This window comes from Candoia aspera, chromosome 1 (assembly GCF_035149785.1).
Source record: "Candoia aspera isolate rCanAsp1 chromosome 1, rCanAsp1.hap2, whole genome shotgun sequence".
Classification (NCBI taxonomy): Eukaryota; Metazoa; Chordata; class Lepidosauria; order Squamata; family Boidae; genus Candoia; species Candoia aspera.
Genome location: NC_086153.1, coordinates 277,676,623 through 277,694,995, shown reverse-complemented (window position 1 = coordinate 277,694,995; position 18,373 = coordinate 277,676,623). Strand labels below are relative to the sequence as shown.

General features: G+C 43.8%; 1 protein-coding gene across 5 annotated transcripts in view; it reads left to right on the top strand.

Annotated features, from left to right (window-relative positions):
* The first annotated feature begins 856 nt into the window (after positions 1 to 856).
* DPF3 (double PHD fingers 3) overlaps positions 857 to 18,373 on the top strand; it is a 189,976-nt gene continuing 172,459 nt past the window's right edge. For 4 of the 5 annotated variants that reach the window (XR_010066891.1, XR_010066890.1, XM_063289844.1 and 1 more), the window contains exon 1: positions 857 to 930. Coding sequence is in view for 2 of the 5 variants with exons in the window: in XM_063289844.1 (XP_063145914.1) it covers positions 899 to 930 (32 nt within the window). In the remaining 3 variants the exon portion in view is untranslated. Of the gene's footprint in view, positions 931 to 12,867; positions 12,919 to 18,373 lie in introns of those variants that run through there. The other variant, XM_063289845.1, reaches the window with a different exon arrangement.

Sequence of the window (18,373 nt, the reverse complement as noted above, 5' to 3'; positions counted from 1 at the left end):
ATTTTCCCAGAAATGGGGTCATGTCTCCACTCCTTTTTCTTGCAGCTGAAAGTCTCTAAGAAGTTTGTTGCTACCTCAGAGCACTTAATTTTTTCCTAAATATATATAGTTAATGCTCCTTCCCCTTCCTTCCCTCCCTCCCTCCCTTATGTCAAAAGATCAGAGAGGTCAAGTCTCAACATGCTAAACAAGACGATCGCTTCATAAACTTGCTTTGAGTGAAATAAACAGGCGGTCGTTTTGGCCACTGTGCATTATATAACTAGTGCATGGGCTGCAGAGGCTGGATGACTGTCAGAAATTCCTAGTGGAGGGGGAAGGGTGCTGCCCTAAAGTCACTGATTACAAACAGTTCCAAGAAACCTAAAGGGAAGGTGGCTGTAGATCAAAGGAACAAAATGGGGATGATTAAAATATGCTGCCTAAACAGCTTGCCTAGGTGTGCAGAAGGACAATTTTCTTTTTCCTGCTGAAGCGGTATGAATCCATTTCTTGCATAGGGATAAGAGTGAGGGCATGCTATTTGGGACAAGAAGCTGTCACAGAAATACAAACAGACCATGAATGAAGTCTGTTTTATTGCTGTCTCTATGCTTCGTTTCAGAAGTAAGAACAAAAGACCTAGATTACTACAGAAAGTCTTTAACTTCTAAATTTCAGGGACGATTGCCCCTTTGCTGTGTTGCTGTCTCTTTAAGACCTGCTCTCTTAACAGTTGCACAGAAAGGGAGTGACCTCTGGGCTTTGACAGCTCCCCTAATAACTAGCAGAACCCTGGCTCCTCCTGCGTTCCTTGATTGGACAGCGGGCCGGTATCCCCTTTCCCGATTGGCCGACCGCTTCCCCTGAGCGAACCTTTAGAACTCTGAGACACAATATTCTGTTACATTGTAGCAAAATGGCGACTGTCATTCACAACCCCCTGAAAGCGTAAGTAGGAATCAAAAATGTACATATTCCGCGTGGTTTAAATATGAAAAAGGGCGCCTTTCCGATGCTTGCTGCCAGACTGAAGCTGGTGTCTCCAGACTCCCAGCTGATCTCGTCTCCCTCCTTCTTTTCTTTCCAATATCCTCATTTTTTTTGTGCAACACACACAAATCTCTTGCTCGGAAATTGATAAGAAAAATATATTTGCGTTCTACTTTATTTATTGATGGTGACGGAAAAAAGACCCACAAGAGTTTTGGGCTTTAAGAGGGCACGGATTAGTGCTTGCAGTTTCTCCCGGATTCTTGGCTGCTGGAATTGGCGAGGTTTTTACGAATTCCGGAGGGGGTGATTGTGCTTGACAGAGTCCTGTGCGTGGCGTCCGGCTTGGCTTCCAGCGCCGTCCGCACGGTGTCCAGCAGAGAAAGATCGATTGTGGAAACTGGGTGCATAATGGTTGTGTTGGCATGCAGTCGGACTGCAGTTTAAGAGTTTTGTTTTTGCAAACGCTCCAGTAGTTGGAAAGGGTTTGAAGCGCGAGAGGAAAGGAGTTTTTGTTTCTCCAGGCTTCGGTTGGCTCCCTTTCTATTGGCAAAAGGGGCAGCCCGGATGGAGGCGTTGTCGTGGAGGACGGGAGATAGTTGTGGTCCGAGACGAATAACTCCGGTTCGTGGATGGTTGCTTCCAATAAAGCGCAGGAAGTCCGGCGATCTCTTTTTGCATATCGTTCGCTTTTCTGAGAAGGCGATGCCACCACAGTCAGGCTGTTAGCAGAGCGGCTCTGGGGTGTATAGACTTGAGTATAGACTTGGTACACCAGATATCGCGGGGATGCAACCGAAAGCAAACTCTGGCTCTCCGCCAGAAGTCCTCCAACCAGCGCAGGTGCAGGGGGACGGGTTCCCAAAGCAGCCGAGGGACGGGGTGGGAAAGCTCGCCTTCCCTTCGGGATTAAAGGTGGGCGCGTTGCCTTTCTTTAGAGAGTCCCAGGTTTCCCGGGTGGTCTGCAGGCTCGCAGCAGTGGCTAATCCCCCAAAGCGTTGCGGAGGGTGGGGTTTGGCCGTGCGCGCGTGTATGTAGGCGCTCTCGCTTTCTCCCTCCCCGCCCCCACCACCTTTACCGGGGAGGGGGGCGGGGCTCAGGAACCAAGCGAAAGGAGTTTTGAGCCGGGCACTCGGCGCAGCGGGATCTGGCTGTGCGGCTTCTCGCTCCACCCAGCGAAAATTTCACGGGCTGGAGTGCTTCCGACTGCAGTCTTCTGCCGGTCTTAATCTTCCGCCCGGAGCTGGCAAACACTTTGGAAGGGTGTTCCAGAGATACTTCTTGATGTGGGCAATGGCTGGAGAGAGAAGACGCTTTCAGTTGAAAGGCGGCGCGCGGGGGGATGGGGTGAGGATTCAAGGCAGTTGCACAGAGAGCCCTCGAATTTAAATAAGTGACCTCGCACTCTCGAGCCTCGTTTTGGGACAAAGTACGGGGAAAAAATTGATAAATTCTAATTCTAATCTGGGAAGAGGCATTTGCGATTGTTTTCAGGATATTAACTCTTTCTCTTGCGCTTGGGGGCGGGATGCAGGGGTGGCGGCGCCGGGAGGACAAATGAGGAGCAAGGGCTGGTCAAAAGACCTCCGGAATCTGCGGTCTCCACCGATTTCAAAGCTGTTGGTTGGCGTCGTCAGATCGCGCCCTTCCTCTGAGAAGCTCCGGGCGGCGCACGTGGCTTTCGGGATCCGTGTAACCCTCGCCGCGCACCTGAAGATAGAGAAGGCTGGAGCAACAAACTGGGGAGTTCCGTGGGAAACCCGATCCCAGGCCTCCTCGGGACCAGATCCAGTACGCCTGTATGCAAACACCGGATCTCCTGAAGGAAGGGACGCGAAGGAGTTAGCCTGGCCTGGAGGGAATTACACATCCTGCGGGTATCCCGTGGATTTCAACGGGGCTGGCATGTTTCTGGATGTCCGAGGGAGGCGGGGTGGGTGTGGGCCTCTTCCCTGGGGATGACCTGCTCGCCCCCCTTTCTTTTCCCGAGCAGTGGCGGGCTACTGGGGGAAGTGCTCAGTCCCACGGCCACGGCCCCTCCCGTTTCCTTTCCGGCTCCTGCACCTGAGGAAGGAGGCGCTGGGGTTTGGATGGCAGCCAACCGCCGGACGGGCAGCCTGATCGGGAGGGCGGGTTCACGCGAAAGCCCACTACCTAGCCAGACACGGATATCCCGCCCGTGAAAAGAACTTCTGGGATTTCTCTACCTCGCCGAGAGAAATAAGAGGCGGAGTGGAAGTTTCTTTGGGGAAAGTCACTTGCGCGCTTGAGTTTCCTCCAAGGAAGGGCAATATTTTTAGAATGAGATTAAGGGGGGGGAGGGGAGGATCCGGAATCGATTCTTGCTTACATCACAGGTGCAAATGAAGCGTGTATCTATTGGAGCCACCGGGGGTTTAGCCAGTGTGGCGCGGGGAGGAGACAGACAAAAAGAGAGCCGGGCTCTGGAGGGAAGCTGCTGCCCTCTTAACGCTACGTGATTAAATTTATTTGCAGCAAGGCCGTTCCGCATCAATCATTTCCGACTTCTTCACGCGGCCGGGCCGAAGCTCTTTGGGGCCGGGAGCTTCATTCATCTTGTGGCCCAGAGTTCTTCCCCCTGAAATCTTTCAGGAGCACCGGCAGGCTTTTAATATAATTAGCCCCCTCTTCTCTCTCTCTCTTCCCCCACGCCTGACTGGGGTGAGAGGAAACAATAGATATCCAGCATAGCAAATACGCTTTTTTAGTAATGTTGTTGGCCGTCTGTCCATTCGCAACTTGTTTATTTTAAAGAGCACTGCTTTTAAGAAGTTGCTGATCGGGAAGAAGAATTAAAATCCGTCCCGAGGGTTAGCGATGGCAAAACCGACATATAATAATGGGGGGTTTTGAAGGGAGGGGAGGGGAGGGGACGATGTGGCGCGCAGTGTTTCAGCCCCGTGTGTCCTTCCTGACAATGAAAGCGAGCCGAATGACATTTGCATTTGCTCCGTCTGCATTTTTATTCGGTCTCGAAAACAGAATCTAAGGATTGCTCTCCCTCCCTCCGCCCCCGCGAGACTTTCCAGAAACTGGCACAAAGGTTTCTCCCGCTGGGCTTGAGGATCGCCGAAATGGGCCTCGCTTTCTAGACCTGCTAAATCAGGTGATCTCTCAAACTCTTTGTGTCTTGGCCGCTTCCTTTGGCTACACAAGACCCCCTTTATTTCCAGGGTTTGAGATAGGAGTCCCTCAGTTCCCACGACGAATCCCTTTTGGGACCGCTTCATTTCTAGTCTCCCGGAATAATTCAGAAGAAATACTTTGGAGTGCCCGACCCGAGGCAGCGGGTCCTTTGTTAAATCTCCACCGGTTCTCCTCCTCCACTCCTGTTACAGCAGCCATGCAGGGTCGTTTGGGGGTCTCTCCCGCGGCGCTTCGTTGCATCTTCGTTTCCTTCCGAACTCAGCCAGGGATACAGGAGTGCGCATTGTCTTGTTCCTGCCGTTGAAACACCTCGTTGGCCCACTCGGGGAGGAAGCCGGAGAAAGGAGAAAGCAGGAGAGGGCTGAATTGACAAGATAGGCGCCTAAGAAGCGTTAGGGAGCAAATGCCTCTTTAAAATTAGCGTGCCCCGCTCCCGGAGTAGAAAGCGCTTTCCAAACTTGCTTATTTAGTGGCGGAAGGCTATAATTTATGACACAATACTTGGGGTCTCCTTCTCCCTTCCCCAAATGCATCTTCGCTTTTCTTTGCTCCCCTCCTCCCCCCCCACCCCCCACCCCCACCCCCGCTTTTGAGACTAAAAGACAACACTTGTACCAAAACAGGCTGAAGCAGTCACAGACAAGGGAGAGATTTATACTTTTGCTCCGGTAGGGAAGCAGTCCTTTATCTCCTGCGAAGCATGTTTGTGTGTCTGCGTCTGTATCCTTCCCAAACCCTGTCCTTAGTATATACTTCGCTATGTACTCCTGCCTTAAATCAGTTCCGCACCTCCTGGCTGGGAATTCTGGGAGTTCCAACACATTCCATGAGCATCAAATTGGTGAAGGCCACTTTTAAGTCTTAGCTTCCAGGACAAATACTTAAGGGCTGCTATACGCACTCCCAGCATTGGATTCCAGCATGGAGCTCCTAGTCATCAGTGCCTCTTGCCTGATGTGGATCCTGACCAGCAAGGCCGGAGGGATATCATTGCTCACGCTGCCACTGTTCCTAATTTTTAGATTTTTATGACTGCTCGGTTATTGGTGCTACCATGCCCTGTAATATGCCCTGATTCCTAAGGAGGAAATTATGTACACCAACAAAGTGCTGAGATTCAACCAGAAGATCCAACTAAGGCATCTTCCTAATGAATTTTTTACTGAACAGTTGACCTGCCTCATTCGGAGAACTTCATGGAAGATGCTATGATCCACCTGTAATCAACCTGTGTTTTCTTTCTTCCCTAGTTTTGCCATCCTGGCATCCACAAGGGTGTGTGTGTGTGGGAAGTCAATATGGTGGCCATGATGGTGTGATCAGAGCTTGTTTTTATGTGCACCACAGAGCTTTGATTGCACCATTGTGGGTGCCCCTGCCATCCCCGCTCCCCTCTGTAATTCCAGGTCTTCTAATCATGTTCAGTCTTCATGAGTTGTTGATTCCCAACCCCCCCCCCCCCCCTCAGTAGGGCAATCTTTTTTCTCCCAAAAGCTTCCTTGTACTTCAGCACAACTTGATGTTCCTTGAGTCTTCTGATGGGGGTGTGGGGTGGTGCTATGTTGCAGGGTGAAATTCTCTGTCCTCAGGATTCCAGCACTTGCAGTCCATCCTTCAATCTCTCGTTTTCCACATTTCCTCCCAGCAGTCAGCATTCAGTGGTCAATAAACATGTCCAGTCCTCCTAAAGCTTTTTTTTTGGAATTTCTCCAAGAGATTTTCTCAAGCTAGTTCTGTACTTTTGCAAACCTTGGGGGCTTCCAACCCCCTTTTACATCCTTCTTGTGTGTGGAGATGGTGCCATTTTGGTTGCATAAGGACCAACAAACAGAGAATTGAGATGGTTGCTACTCCCCCAATCCAGTATCTGTGCATATTAAGTAAACACCTATACAAAGGAAGTCTGAAACAAAGAGTTGAAGTGAGAAGTGCTGGTATTTCCAGGAAATTCCTCCTATTTTATCCCCAGTTGCTTCTCTGGTCACTAAACACACCCTGGCTTCTCCAGCTGTTCTCCAGCTGTTACTTCCTTCAGAGTTTTCCCTAAAAATGGTACTTCTGCAAACCCAGTATATCATGGATTATATATCTCACAAACCTACCTTTACCTGGTTGTGTGGGTATCTGTCTGACAACTGTGGATATACCTCAGGCACTTGATGGAGTGGGCAATCATTCATGAAAGCATATGCCACAATACATTAACTCACCTTCAAGGTGCCCCAAGCTCTCCTTTCTGCTTATGAAATCTGCAGTAGTTATACATATCTACACCCACCTATTTAAATCCCCAGGAAGTGGTAAACCTCACCGGAAGGGAAAAAAGGAAGGGCTGCCATAAGCCTGAAAGCAAAGAATATCAAATAAAGGCACACACAGTGGCAAATCACATGTGGTGCTGGAAAGGGGAGGCTCTGCATATCTGAATCAGTCTTTAGGGACTGTCACCGCCTATGCAGGGTTCCTGACGCACCATCTTGCCTTGATCTAAATTTGTACTCTGCTGAAATACAAATGAAGGCAACTTTATTTATTTATTTTTTAAAGAAAAACCTTTAGTACCCATCCACTTGCTGGTTCAAAAGTCTGGCACCATTCAAGCAGCTGTTCATTATATAAAAATTAAACTCTCCAGGCTTAATGCTATGGGGCAGGATGCCAGCAATTTGTTTTCGGGGCTGGGGGGTGGATACCAATACATTGTCACAGCATATGGTGGATAGGAGGCAGTCCAGAATCTTGGGTCAAAGTAACACCTCAAAAATTGAAGCAGTGGTCTGGGGTTAAAGACAGCTACACAAGGCACAGACAGGGGAGAGAGTAAGGGATGCATCCATTTTTAATATTTTAAAATCAGAAATGTAACTGCTGAAATGTGGTCCATCCCTTTGTCTGTGTCCTGGGAACAGGTCCAGTTCTTACATTACTATATGTTAAGCAATTCCTGAAGAAACAGCAGCCAGTTCTATATGGACAGTCCAGGGGCACTGGAAGTGTGTCAATAGGGCAAGAGGGTAGAGACAGCCATGCCACTGAAGCCCCATCCTGGTTTTTACATGCAGCATGCATGCGATGCTCACCAAAAAAAGCAGAAGGCTTTCAACACATGATTATATCTGCCATCTTGATTATTTTTCAATCTCTTCCCCCACCCCAAGGATGCCCCTGAGTTTGTCCCAGTAAATACAGATATAGGTTCCAGCCTAGAAATGGCTTATTTATTTTGCAGCATTGTAGAGGTGGCCATAGAAAGGGATATGGACCAATTAATCTGACATGATTAGCATATTTATAAATGCATTATGAATTCTGAGATAGGCTCTGTTGTGATCCCCCCCCAATCAATCTTTCTGGCTATAAAGTAGGAAATGTGTTCTTCAAATAAAAAAATGAATATATCTTAGATCTTGTACGTTAGTGTTGTATGGGATGCTGGTCCAAGAAATCCGTACAAACTGCTTGGTAACCTTCTTTGCATGACATGCTGGGGCCAGCATGTGTTGTGCAGGCATACTAACTCACTTCACACAGACAATTGATCCTGAGAGTTGTTTAGGGCTAAATTAACATCTTCTGGTCAAATGTATAGTGCAAATTATTTACAAGAGAGTTAACAGTCCTTCCTGAATCACAGGTAGAGACGAAATCTTAAAGAGGCTCTAGAAAATAGAGTTTTCTTAGGAACTCTACCTCTTTCTCACTTTTACTCCTCCCCACTCTATAGGGGAGTTATATGGCCAGTTTGGTGTAGTGGTTAAGGCACTGGGTTAGAAACCCAGTTAAGGCACTGGGTTAGAAACGGTAGAGAGACCGTGAGTTCTAGTCCCGCCTTAAGCATGAAGCCAGCTGGGTGACCTCGGGCCAGTCACTCTCTCTCAGCCCTAGGAAGGAGGCAATGGCAAACCACTTCTGAAAAACCTTGCCAAGAAAACTGCAGGGACTGGTCCAGGCAGTCTTCGATAATCGAAAATCAGACACAATTGAACAGATTTTTTAAAGAAAAAACACCTCTATAGGTATATGAGTAAGAGTGGATGGGAAAAGGAATAGAAAGCAGATTTGTCTTACTGTGTTTCCCTTTTGCGAAAGGGCTAGAAGAACTGAATAATGGCTGACACAAGACTGACGCGATCATCCTGGGTGAAGTGCTGCTGCTGTATGAAAGACAACCAGTTGACTGGTTGAGGGGATTACCAGTTTGGCTGTCTCCAGCAAACAGGATCTTTGTATACCATTGTAACAAGCAACTACAGAATCAGATTTAATGAAAGGAAAATATCATTTGAATTGAAGGCAAAGTGGGTAGTGTTGGGACTCATCCTCACATCCTTTTAACTGTATCACAAATACGGTGGTGGGTTTTTTTAATGCCACATCCTCATGATGTTGCCTTTGCCTCCTTCCAGCTCGCACCTTAAGCAAGTTAAAGTTGTCGTTAGGCGCTCCAGTTTTAAAATAGTGTTTTCCTCTTTTCCCCACACATTTTGTGCTCTGGATACTTCATCAGCAATGTAGTCGGGGCGGGGGGATTCTGTCCAGCTCTTCTTGGCTATTTGAGGCTTGACAGGCACACCTCCCCCCCCCTGGTCAGTGGGGCTGTGCTCCATGGCCATGTTGGCTTGTGCTGCAGGAAAGCATTTCATACCCGGTTTCTACCAAGTCATCTGTCCTGACTAAGTGCCCTCTGAAGTGCTTGTCAGGATCATGAGTTCCTTATAAAACTTGTTATTTAGGCATGAGTTTAGCACTCATGGTAAATCTAGTGCACTAGCACTAGATCTGTGTTTAAAAATACAGCACTACCTTCTCTTGAGAGAAAGGGTTAGTCCTGGGCTGCAGAACTGGTCAATTTGGGCTGCCAAAGAACTGTGCATTGCTGCCTTTGTCACTCATGATAGGTTTTCCACTGCTTTGTCAAAAAGAGGTTTTGCGGGACTGTACTTTTTACTGTTTTATTACTTTGATGCTGGTGGTGGGGCAGTGCCTTTTGACTATCCATGGTCTACTTCCAGATGCTGTTGCCCACAAGGATTGAATTCGAGTAACAGCCATCACTGCCATTCCCTTGCAGCAACAGCTGAGGGTGGAGCTCACTTGTTAATGATTGCTCTCTCCCACTTCACCTACCCCCCTCTGGTCTTTCAGAAGAGTGAGAGAGGGGAGTTCAGAAACGGCCTGATTGACCTGTCACCTCTGTGCCTCTAACCAGTGGGTTGGGCAATTTGATGGGTGGCTAAACATGTCATTCTAAGCATCTGCCTACACTGGCCCATCCCAGGCCCATCCCACATTGGGAAGAGTGATTGGTTTTTCTTTTCCAATAAGCAGGTGATGCCTAGTAGGAGGCAGGGCCAGTTCTAGGCCTAGGGCACCAAATTTTAGGAGGCTCCAAAATTGAAAAGACTTCCAAAATATACAATATGAGTATAAAAACTGATGATCTCTTTAAAAACACTTACCCACCAAGTTGGTCGAGTGGTAGGGAACAGCATACTAACCAGACCTTGCAAGTCATAAAAAAGAAATTACTATTACAGCTATGGACCTCAGGAAGCTGATAATATTACTGAAGCAAGACGAAGGTCTGACAGGAAGGTCCTGAGCGAGCGAGTTGTGTGACGATCAGCTTATTGAAATTATATCCAGAAAAGCTGTAATGACACACTCCATGTACCAGTACCCCTGCTCGAGAGTTAAATATAATCATGGGAGGAGCCAGAATATGACTTTGCCTAGGGTGCCAAAACATCTAATGCTGGCCCTGTAGGAGGAGCAACAAAACTGGGGAAAATCACCAATTTCTCTCCTTCATTTGTCTTGCATTAAAACAGTGAGGTCAGCCTTAATTGCTAACTCCATTAGTGTAGCAGGATAAGGCTTGGTAATTGGGCAAGCACGTTTGATGTCAGCATACTTTTCTGCCAGCTTAAGGAGTGGTGGACCATACTGTAACACAGCCATCAAGCTGTGCCCTTAGATCAGTGTTTCTCAACCTGGCAACTCTTAAGACGTGTGGATTTCAATTCCCAGAATTCTGGGAGTTGAAGTCCACACATCTTAGAGTTGCCACGGTTGAGAAACACCACCTTAGATGTTAGCATCACAGTGGACAGATGTCTTGTGGTAGAGTTGCTGATGAATCATGTAGTTAGATTCAAACAATGTGTAACAAGCACAACTGTGCCCTGTAAGAAACTGTTTGACAGTGCTCTTCTGCCTAGTATTCCAGATAGCCAGACATCTTCTAAGACTCCCTCTAACCTCTCAATTAACATTTAGCATTCTGTGGCTTTTGAGCATGCCCAGTTCACCATGCTGTCTTTTGGGGATAGCTCTTCTATTTTATTATTTTTTTTTAATATCTGCAACAGTGGGGTTCCCACTGGAAGGCTGATACTCTTGTTTCTCAGAGTTTAACCATATCTTAGATGAATACACAATTAGCAATTCTAGCATGGGTTTTTAAGATAAAATGGCAGGGGTGTGTGTGTGAGAGGGTGTTTGGGAAAAGTACATTTGGTTATAAAACAGCCCACACATTTGAGACTGGCAAGGCTGAAGAGAGCACCTGTGGAGCAGAAATAAAATAGCATTGACAGGCTGCACTTATGATCTGCTTCAGAACCCAAATCCTCATAATCAATGAAGCTCCACAGTCCTTGTAGCTTTAACCTCCTGGGGAAGTATTAGATAAATATAGCTGCATGATATGTGAGGGGGAGGTGGACACTGAACAGTGTGAGCTGAAGGAGAATGCTGTGATCTAGTGTGATCTTGGGAAATACTGTAATGCTGCTGAGCCTGGAGAATGAGAGGTTCTTGGTTATCATGCTTTATGATATCCAGCATGAATGGTTGATATAATGTGTCTGTAATTTGTTTTCTCCACATTCAGATCTTTCATAGTTCTTCAGGTTGGATGGATGGGTGAAGCATCATACAACTGTTACAATGGAAAATGGGTTTCATAAACCCTATAATCCTGGGACTTATTCCTTCCCTTCTCCCAGCAATTAATAGGGTTAGAGGAGGATAACGTTCAAGGGACTTGAGAATGATCAGATCTTTTTATTTGTATGCATATTTGTAAATTCCATAGCAAGACACTCATTTCACAGTAATGGGGCATAATTTGGAGAATGCTTACCAGAGTGTGTTTAATGGATTCTAGCATTAGTTTTTCTTTAACAGAAATCCACAAAGAATTGGCCCCTGACATCGAGTTAAATCAGCTTGAACTAGCTTGTTCTATCAATTTCAGTGGATGGAAGTTCAACATTTGGAAGGTGAAGTGGTTTTTCCACATTGCAGACTTGTTCTCAGTGATGAATGACAACAGACTTTTTGAGAAATTACATTTCTAAGACTGTTGTTAATCAGCAATCAAACTGAGTTAAGGTCATCCCAGTAATTCTCTGTGGTTGGATTCACACACTGCATAAAGCTATAATGTGGCTTGTTAATTTTAGTTTAGCATGCTGTGTGAACTCAGCAAACTGTTAAACAAACCATGGCTTAATATGATATATGAATTCCATCTGTCTCTGTTAACCATTTCATTTTTCTTTAAGAAGCAATCCTTACCCCATAGGACACAAAAACATCTTGAATGGGTTCTGAATTAACATATGTAGGACCTGGCTGGTTTTACCTGTCCCACAACAGTATTTTATCCTATTTTGGCTCTGCTCCTTAATTAACTTATTTCTAAATAGTTCCATAGTTGCAGCAGGGTGATTCCAGAGTACGTGATCTGAAGTCTATATTCTGTCCATATGTTCGCAGTTCGATGCAATATCTGACTGGACTGGCTGATTTCTATAGGTGCGATGTATATTCTTAATTACTCTAGTTTGTAATTCCAATATATTAATATGTAGTACTGTTCCAGTGAGAAATGGAAAGAATGCCTGAAATTATACCAGCTAAAGGAGTGTTTTCTTTTATCTGTTTGTTTAATAGTGTAATGTGTAAGTTAAGAAGCAAGACTACTTCATAATCATTCTTAAACTATATGGCACAATAATAGCTCATGATAATAATAGGATTTTGTATTCTGAGCAGAAGCATGCTCTTGGCATGAACCACACCAAACCAGTATAGCTTATACTGGCAACTATGATGAGACTCTGTAAGGAGAGAATATGCTGTTTTTGGATTTAGTTTTTATCATTGCTAATTTTGTTTTCCTTATGCTGTCTTCCTATGATGCTTAGAAATCATAGAATTGGTTTATATATTATAGGAACAAGTTTGAAATGACTGCTTAAATATGTTGAATGAACCACAGCCAGAGTTCATATTAACTTAAATAATTTTCATCAACTATACATTTAACTTGCAAGTAACTGAGTATAAAGAAATCAACTAATTTATATTTATACATGAACCATATCAAGAGTTTGGAAACCAAAATTATGAAAACTCTATTTGGGACTTTTTAAGCAAGTTTAATATAGCTTTTGTTTTCATACAAAATCTTTGATAGTTGCCAACTGACCATGAAAAATGGCCCAGAGTGTTCTTATGCGCTTAATAGCAACTTGATCAATAACCTGTCAGATACAATTGGCAAATATAATTAGAAGAGCACCTATAGATCATATTGCCTACCAATCATACACATAGTTCCCAATGCTCACTTGTTGACATTCTCTGGAATTTCTCCCGATCTCAGTAGTGTTATCCCAGATAACTGAGTGACTCTTACGTTTTTGAATTATGCAGGTTCAACATATGGGAAAGGAAAATCTGCTGATTGAACTCTGTGACATGTGGGTAAGAAATAGGTCAGTGAGGCTCTAAAATCAAGTCTGTTTATAAAATATAATTAATACAATTAGTAAAGTCTATTTTTATAGCTAAGAATGGTCATGGTTTTCCATTGCATACTTCCAGGATGTTTTTTTCCCCTTCAATTTCCAGTCTAGTCAGCAGCTCTGGAATTCTGGATGGCCCCATCCAAGTACTTGTCACCCTTCAGCCTGGCACAACTCTAAATCTAGGTTCTTCTGATTCTCAACCCATTATTCTGGAATTGGTTTATTCAGTGGTGGATTCTCAGCCATGACTCAATTAGTAAAGATACTTCATTGCAGACCAGAAGGAAGCCAACTACAACAGAAAGTCTGCCTATTGCAGGCTATATCAATCTGAGCATCTATATATGTCAGTGCTCCAGGCTTTAAATTCTAGACTTTTTTCTCCTGCCTTTCTAGTTAATGGATATATGGTGATTCTCTTCAAGGTCACAGAAGTCAATTGGGACTGGCTGACAGACTGTTTCTCTTTTGCCTGGGAACTACTGGTTCCTTTGTGGCTAGCTTCATTTATAATAGCACTGTAGTAACCAGGGCTGATCATGCTTGGCTTCTGAGATTAACCAAGCCCAGTTAGATGTAACCACCTGCTAAAACAGATAGACATTATCTTACTCATCCTACTCATTATGTTACTCACATGAACCTACAATTAAGGTTGCAAACTGGACAGAAGAACAAAGCAAAGAACAAAACAATCTGAATGTTCCTGTTTCTATTTCTATTACTTTTGATCCGTAGTAAAATCACAAGGTGAGATTTTTCATGACATGGACCTAAATACTATGAAACATCTGTCAAAGGAATGATTAGAAGGGCTGTTCAAAAGCTGGAAACTCTATTTACAGATCAGAATCTGAGAGTTGTATGATTTGATCATGGCCATTTATAGCAGTAATGGGCAGAGCTTAGGCTTATGGGATATAGTGAAACATTGACATCCAGCCACTGATGCCATTGCAAAATATAGAGAATGTAACAACCTTGAGCCTAGGAATTTGTTATGAACCACCAGTTCTGAACAGAGTACATGATCCACACCAAACTCCATTCTTTGCTACCCATCCTTTTCTCATTTCAGAAAGAGGAGACAAATGTCATTTTATCATTGTAGTATTCAACAACAAAGAGTCCCAAATCTTTGCCCACTTACTGGAAATCACTCAGAAACCTATTGATAGATCTAGATTTACCTTCTGCTCAGAAATGACCAATAAAATACACAGTAGGAAATTGAATGCTCATCTCTCAAGTTATTTACTGGACTGCTTGAGCTATGAACAGTGGTGCAAATTGCATTGATGGTGAGAACTTAAATCCCTTGCTCACTATTTGGTTTTCCTTGCTTCAACATAAGCTGTAATGTGATAACCTTCAGAGCCAAACACAAGGGAAGTGGGATGGTGTTGAAAGGCAAGATTTGATTTTCTGCTTGATTGCAAAGCTAATAAAGACTATCAGAGGGAAAATATATTCAGATTTTAAATGTATTTCTGCAAGAGCACAGGGGCACAAATTTTTGAAAAGGTGTTTTATTGCCTAAATGAATCTTTTAAAGCCATGGATTCCAAATCAATAGCCTCAAGGAAGAATGTAAATTAGTGCATCTGCAGTAACACAACCTGCTCTCCTGACATATGTGAACAGCAGATAACTTAAGCAAAATATATTGTAGGCCACACTTTATCTGCCTGCCCTGTTTAAATGTACACCATATGCAACTCTAGCCGCTCTGAGTTGTTTGATGGCAATGCCTAATACTGTTGCATCATGGCAGGGAGTGATAGGAAGATTTCCACATGGCATACTAGGGAATGTGATTAGAGGGTGTTCCTGCTAAATCCTCATTCACTGCATTCTCCAGGCAGTTGTCCTCAAGCCAATTCTTCAGAATGCTCTTGATGTAAGCTGGTTTATCCAATTATTCATACGTAAAGACTGAAACTCACTGGAATACCTTTCACTGCTCCAGAGCCAAGTTCCAAGGCTTGTAAACGTTCTGCAAATGGAAATGCTAAAACACAGTTAATCTGTCTTCCATTTGGTGGGTGGGAGAATGTCATTTTCCCATCTCCACTTCCCAAATATTACTTAGCTTTGCTTCTTACAAGTATTCCTACTGAAGTCAGCAGGGATCATAAAGCCAATTGTAGCTTGCAGAACAAAGCTTGGCTTAATGGGCTGTGTGTCCTCTATCTCTTGGCCAGGCCTGTTTGATAGCTTGGGAATAATTTTGTTTCTTTATTCGCATGAATTGATAATTTTATTCCACCTGCTATTTATTACTGAATGCATTGCTATATAGTTTCAGGAATGATTTTTAAATGGCCTTTGGACTGGATCAGCCTATCATAGTCTTTTATTCATTTGACACTGTGCTCTGCTTTGCAGAAATATCTTTTCTAGATCAGAGAGTGACAGCTACATTCACTGATACATTAAACTCATCCAGTTTAACCTTAGATTTCTACACTATCTGAAGGATGGAATTCTTCTGCAAGCATTTATTTTGGAGGGTGGTTTCTTGCTAGAAGCAATCAGTAATGAATATATATCTATTTTTATACTGCTGCTAGATTTCCCTTTCCTGCCCTACAGTGTTTTTACAACAATGTTATTTCTAAACTAATTTGTTTCCAAACAGTAGGATATAAGAAGGGAGAGTGATTGATGGGAAAGGAAAAGAGCAGAAAAAGTGGAAAGAAATTCTGGAAGCCATTGTTCTTGTGGTGGTAGTGGTGATGATGGTATAGGACATCTGGAAGAATAGACATACACCTGCCCAGATGTTGTTGATGTAAAGAAAACAGAAACGTTCTTATTGATCCCATCTAATAATCTATGAGACAGCCAGTTTCCTGTAGTGGTTCAGGCACCAGGCTAGAAGCCGGGAGACTGTGAGTTCTAGTCCCACCTTAGGCACAAAGCCAGCTGGGTGACCTTGGGCCAGTCACTCCCTCTCAGCTCTAGCAAGGAGGCAATGGCAAACCACTTTTGAAATCTTGCTAAAAAAACTGCAGGGACTTGTCCAGGCAGTCTCCAAGAATCGGACACAATTGAAAGGATTTTTTTAAAAAAATCTATGCAGGAAGTAACACTGACTGGGGACAATGTGCAAGCAGGCAACCCTATAAATACTTTTAATGTAATGTGTTTTTATAAGCTAAATAGGTCTGGTCAGCTAACCACAAATGACAGTTGTAGAAGTTGGTTGGTTTCATGAGGATGAAAGAAAGATTCCTTTGTGACTGTATGCAGGTGAAAAAATGGCACCCTCTGATGGCATCTCCAGTCTGGCTCTTTCTGCCACTAGATGGAATTGCTTGCCTTACTCCTTAGTGTCCTTCTTTTTTCCTGCCCTCCCATTACACTATCATGGTTGGTTCTGGTTCTGGTATTTCAAAGCAAACTAGCTCAGGACATAACGTGGTCATGGGTTGAATCAGTGAGGCCCAGGCTTTGTCAATGTGCAACAACTGACATTTTTCTTGCTTTGTCTCATTAAGGTAAAGCAACCTTCTTAACATCTCACTTTTCAAAGATGTATAATTTACCACCCCATTAAAAAGAAGCACAAATGATGTTTCTGTATAATTTGTCTAGTCATTGCAGTGGGGTTAACTTGTTCTGTTCATGTTTTCTTATGGAGAGAAGCCTGGTAGCCAAACAGCATATTCTTTGGGTAATGCTACCTTTGAAATAGACAGAAAAATAATAATAGACATATTAATGGCTGTTCATTAAAAAAAACAAACTCCCAAAACTACAGATCCACAGAGGTCTCTCCTTCGTTAAGTCAACTGAACTTAGTGCAGTTTTTGGATTTACCAGAAATCTCCATTTGGTTTAATACCAACTATACTTTTAAAATATTCTTCTTTCTCCGGTTTTGATAAAATTTAGCCTGATGAAAAAGTCTGGGGAACTTGAAAGCATGTAGTTATTAGAAAACTTCAGTTGGCCTAATAAAATCACTCATGTAGATTTGCAACCCTTGTTTTGAAGTGGTTACCCAACTCAACCATTCCTGGGCCAAAAAGAACCAGTTCCTATGGGCCACAGAGTGAACTGTACTTCTTGTGCCTTTCAAGCATTCCAGAATCCAAGCTAAATAGCATTAATCTGTTGCTAGATTTTCTAGCACACTGTGATGTCTGCAGGGGAGAATGCTGGAACAACTGGGGAATTGCTGGTACTGAAGTCATTAGCCAGAAATCAAGTACACTTCTGAATATTAGCTTGAACAATTTTATCCCTACTATATTAGCATTACGTAGAGAGCAGATGGAACAGGGAGCCACAAGGGAACCACAGATGGTAACCGTGAGTACATCAGTGGCCATGGACTTCATGCTGGGGTTCTCAGAGTTATGCTAAATAGCAGAAGTGGAGAATCGTTTTTTCTGGGGCTGTAATGTAGGCTGAATAAAATTGAGGAGGGCCAGGGTTTCTGATTTTCTGTAACAAAAGAAGGGCAAATTGCTCCTCCTTTTAAAAACTGATCACAGGATGCATATATCCAAGTTGAGGGCAACAGTTTGCCACCCCAGTCAATGTCCAGGCTGCCCTTCTGCTGTGATACAGACTACCGGCTTCCTCAGCTTAAGAGGCCAACAGTAAAACCAAGCCAAGTCTGTGTGTGCCTGATGTCTGCTCCTTTCCTCATTTGAATTTCAAGCCAAGAAGAGTTGCACCTGCTGCATTCCACATGCAGTGAAAGAAACATGGAATCATGGGAGTTGGAAGAGTTTTAAAAGTCATAAATCCAACCTCCTCCGCAAGGCAAGATCCATTAGAGCAGTGTTCCTCAACCTCAGTGATTTTAAGATGTGTGGACTTCGACTCCCAGAATTCCCTAGCCACCCATGCTGGCTGGGGAATTCTGGGAGTTGAAGTCCACACATTTTAAAGTCGCTGAGGTTGAGAAACATGGAATAGCAATGCTTGATGAGCACATGCATTCCTAGTAGTTTATTTTTTTTTCTCTTGAAAAGGCATTCTTTTAAGATGGAATGAATTGAACTGTTTTGCTTCTAGTTCTCAAGAATTGTATCATACCATCATGATAAGGAATGTTTGGGGCAGAAAGTAATTTAATTAGTACGAATTAGCGCAAGCAGCTGGCTTAAGGATAATACATCTATAGAGGAACATCCAGGCTGAGCTTTTGAAATCAATGGAAATTCCAACAGAATCTATGATTCTGTCATGATGAGGAAGTTTTTCAGGGTGAGGCTATAGGAGCTGGTAGATATCCTATCACTAGGATCTGCTTTTTTTATACATATCCTATTGCATAAGGCAATATACAAAATGATGAGCTGTCCCTTCAGTATTTCTACAATATTTCCTTCTCCCAGCCTCTGGTAACAACAGCAATACGGTATGTAGCCTGTTGTATGATTCTTTCCTGC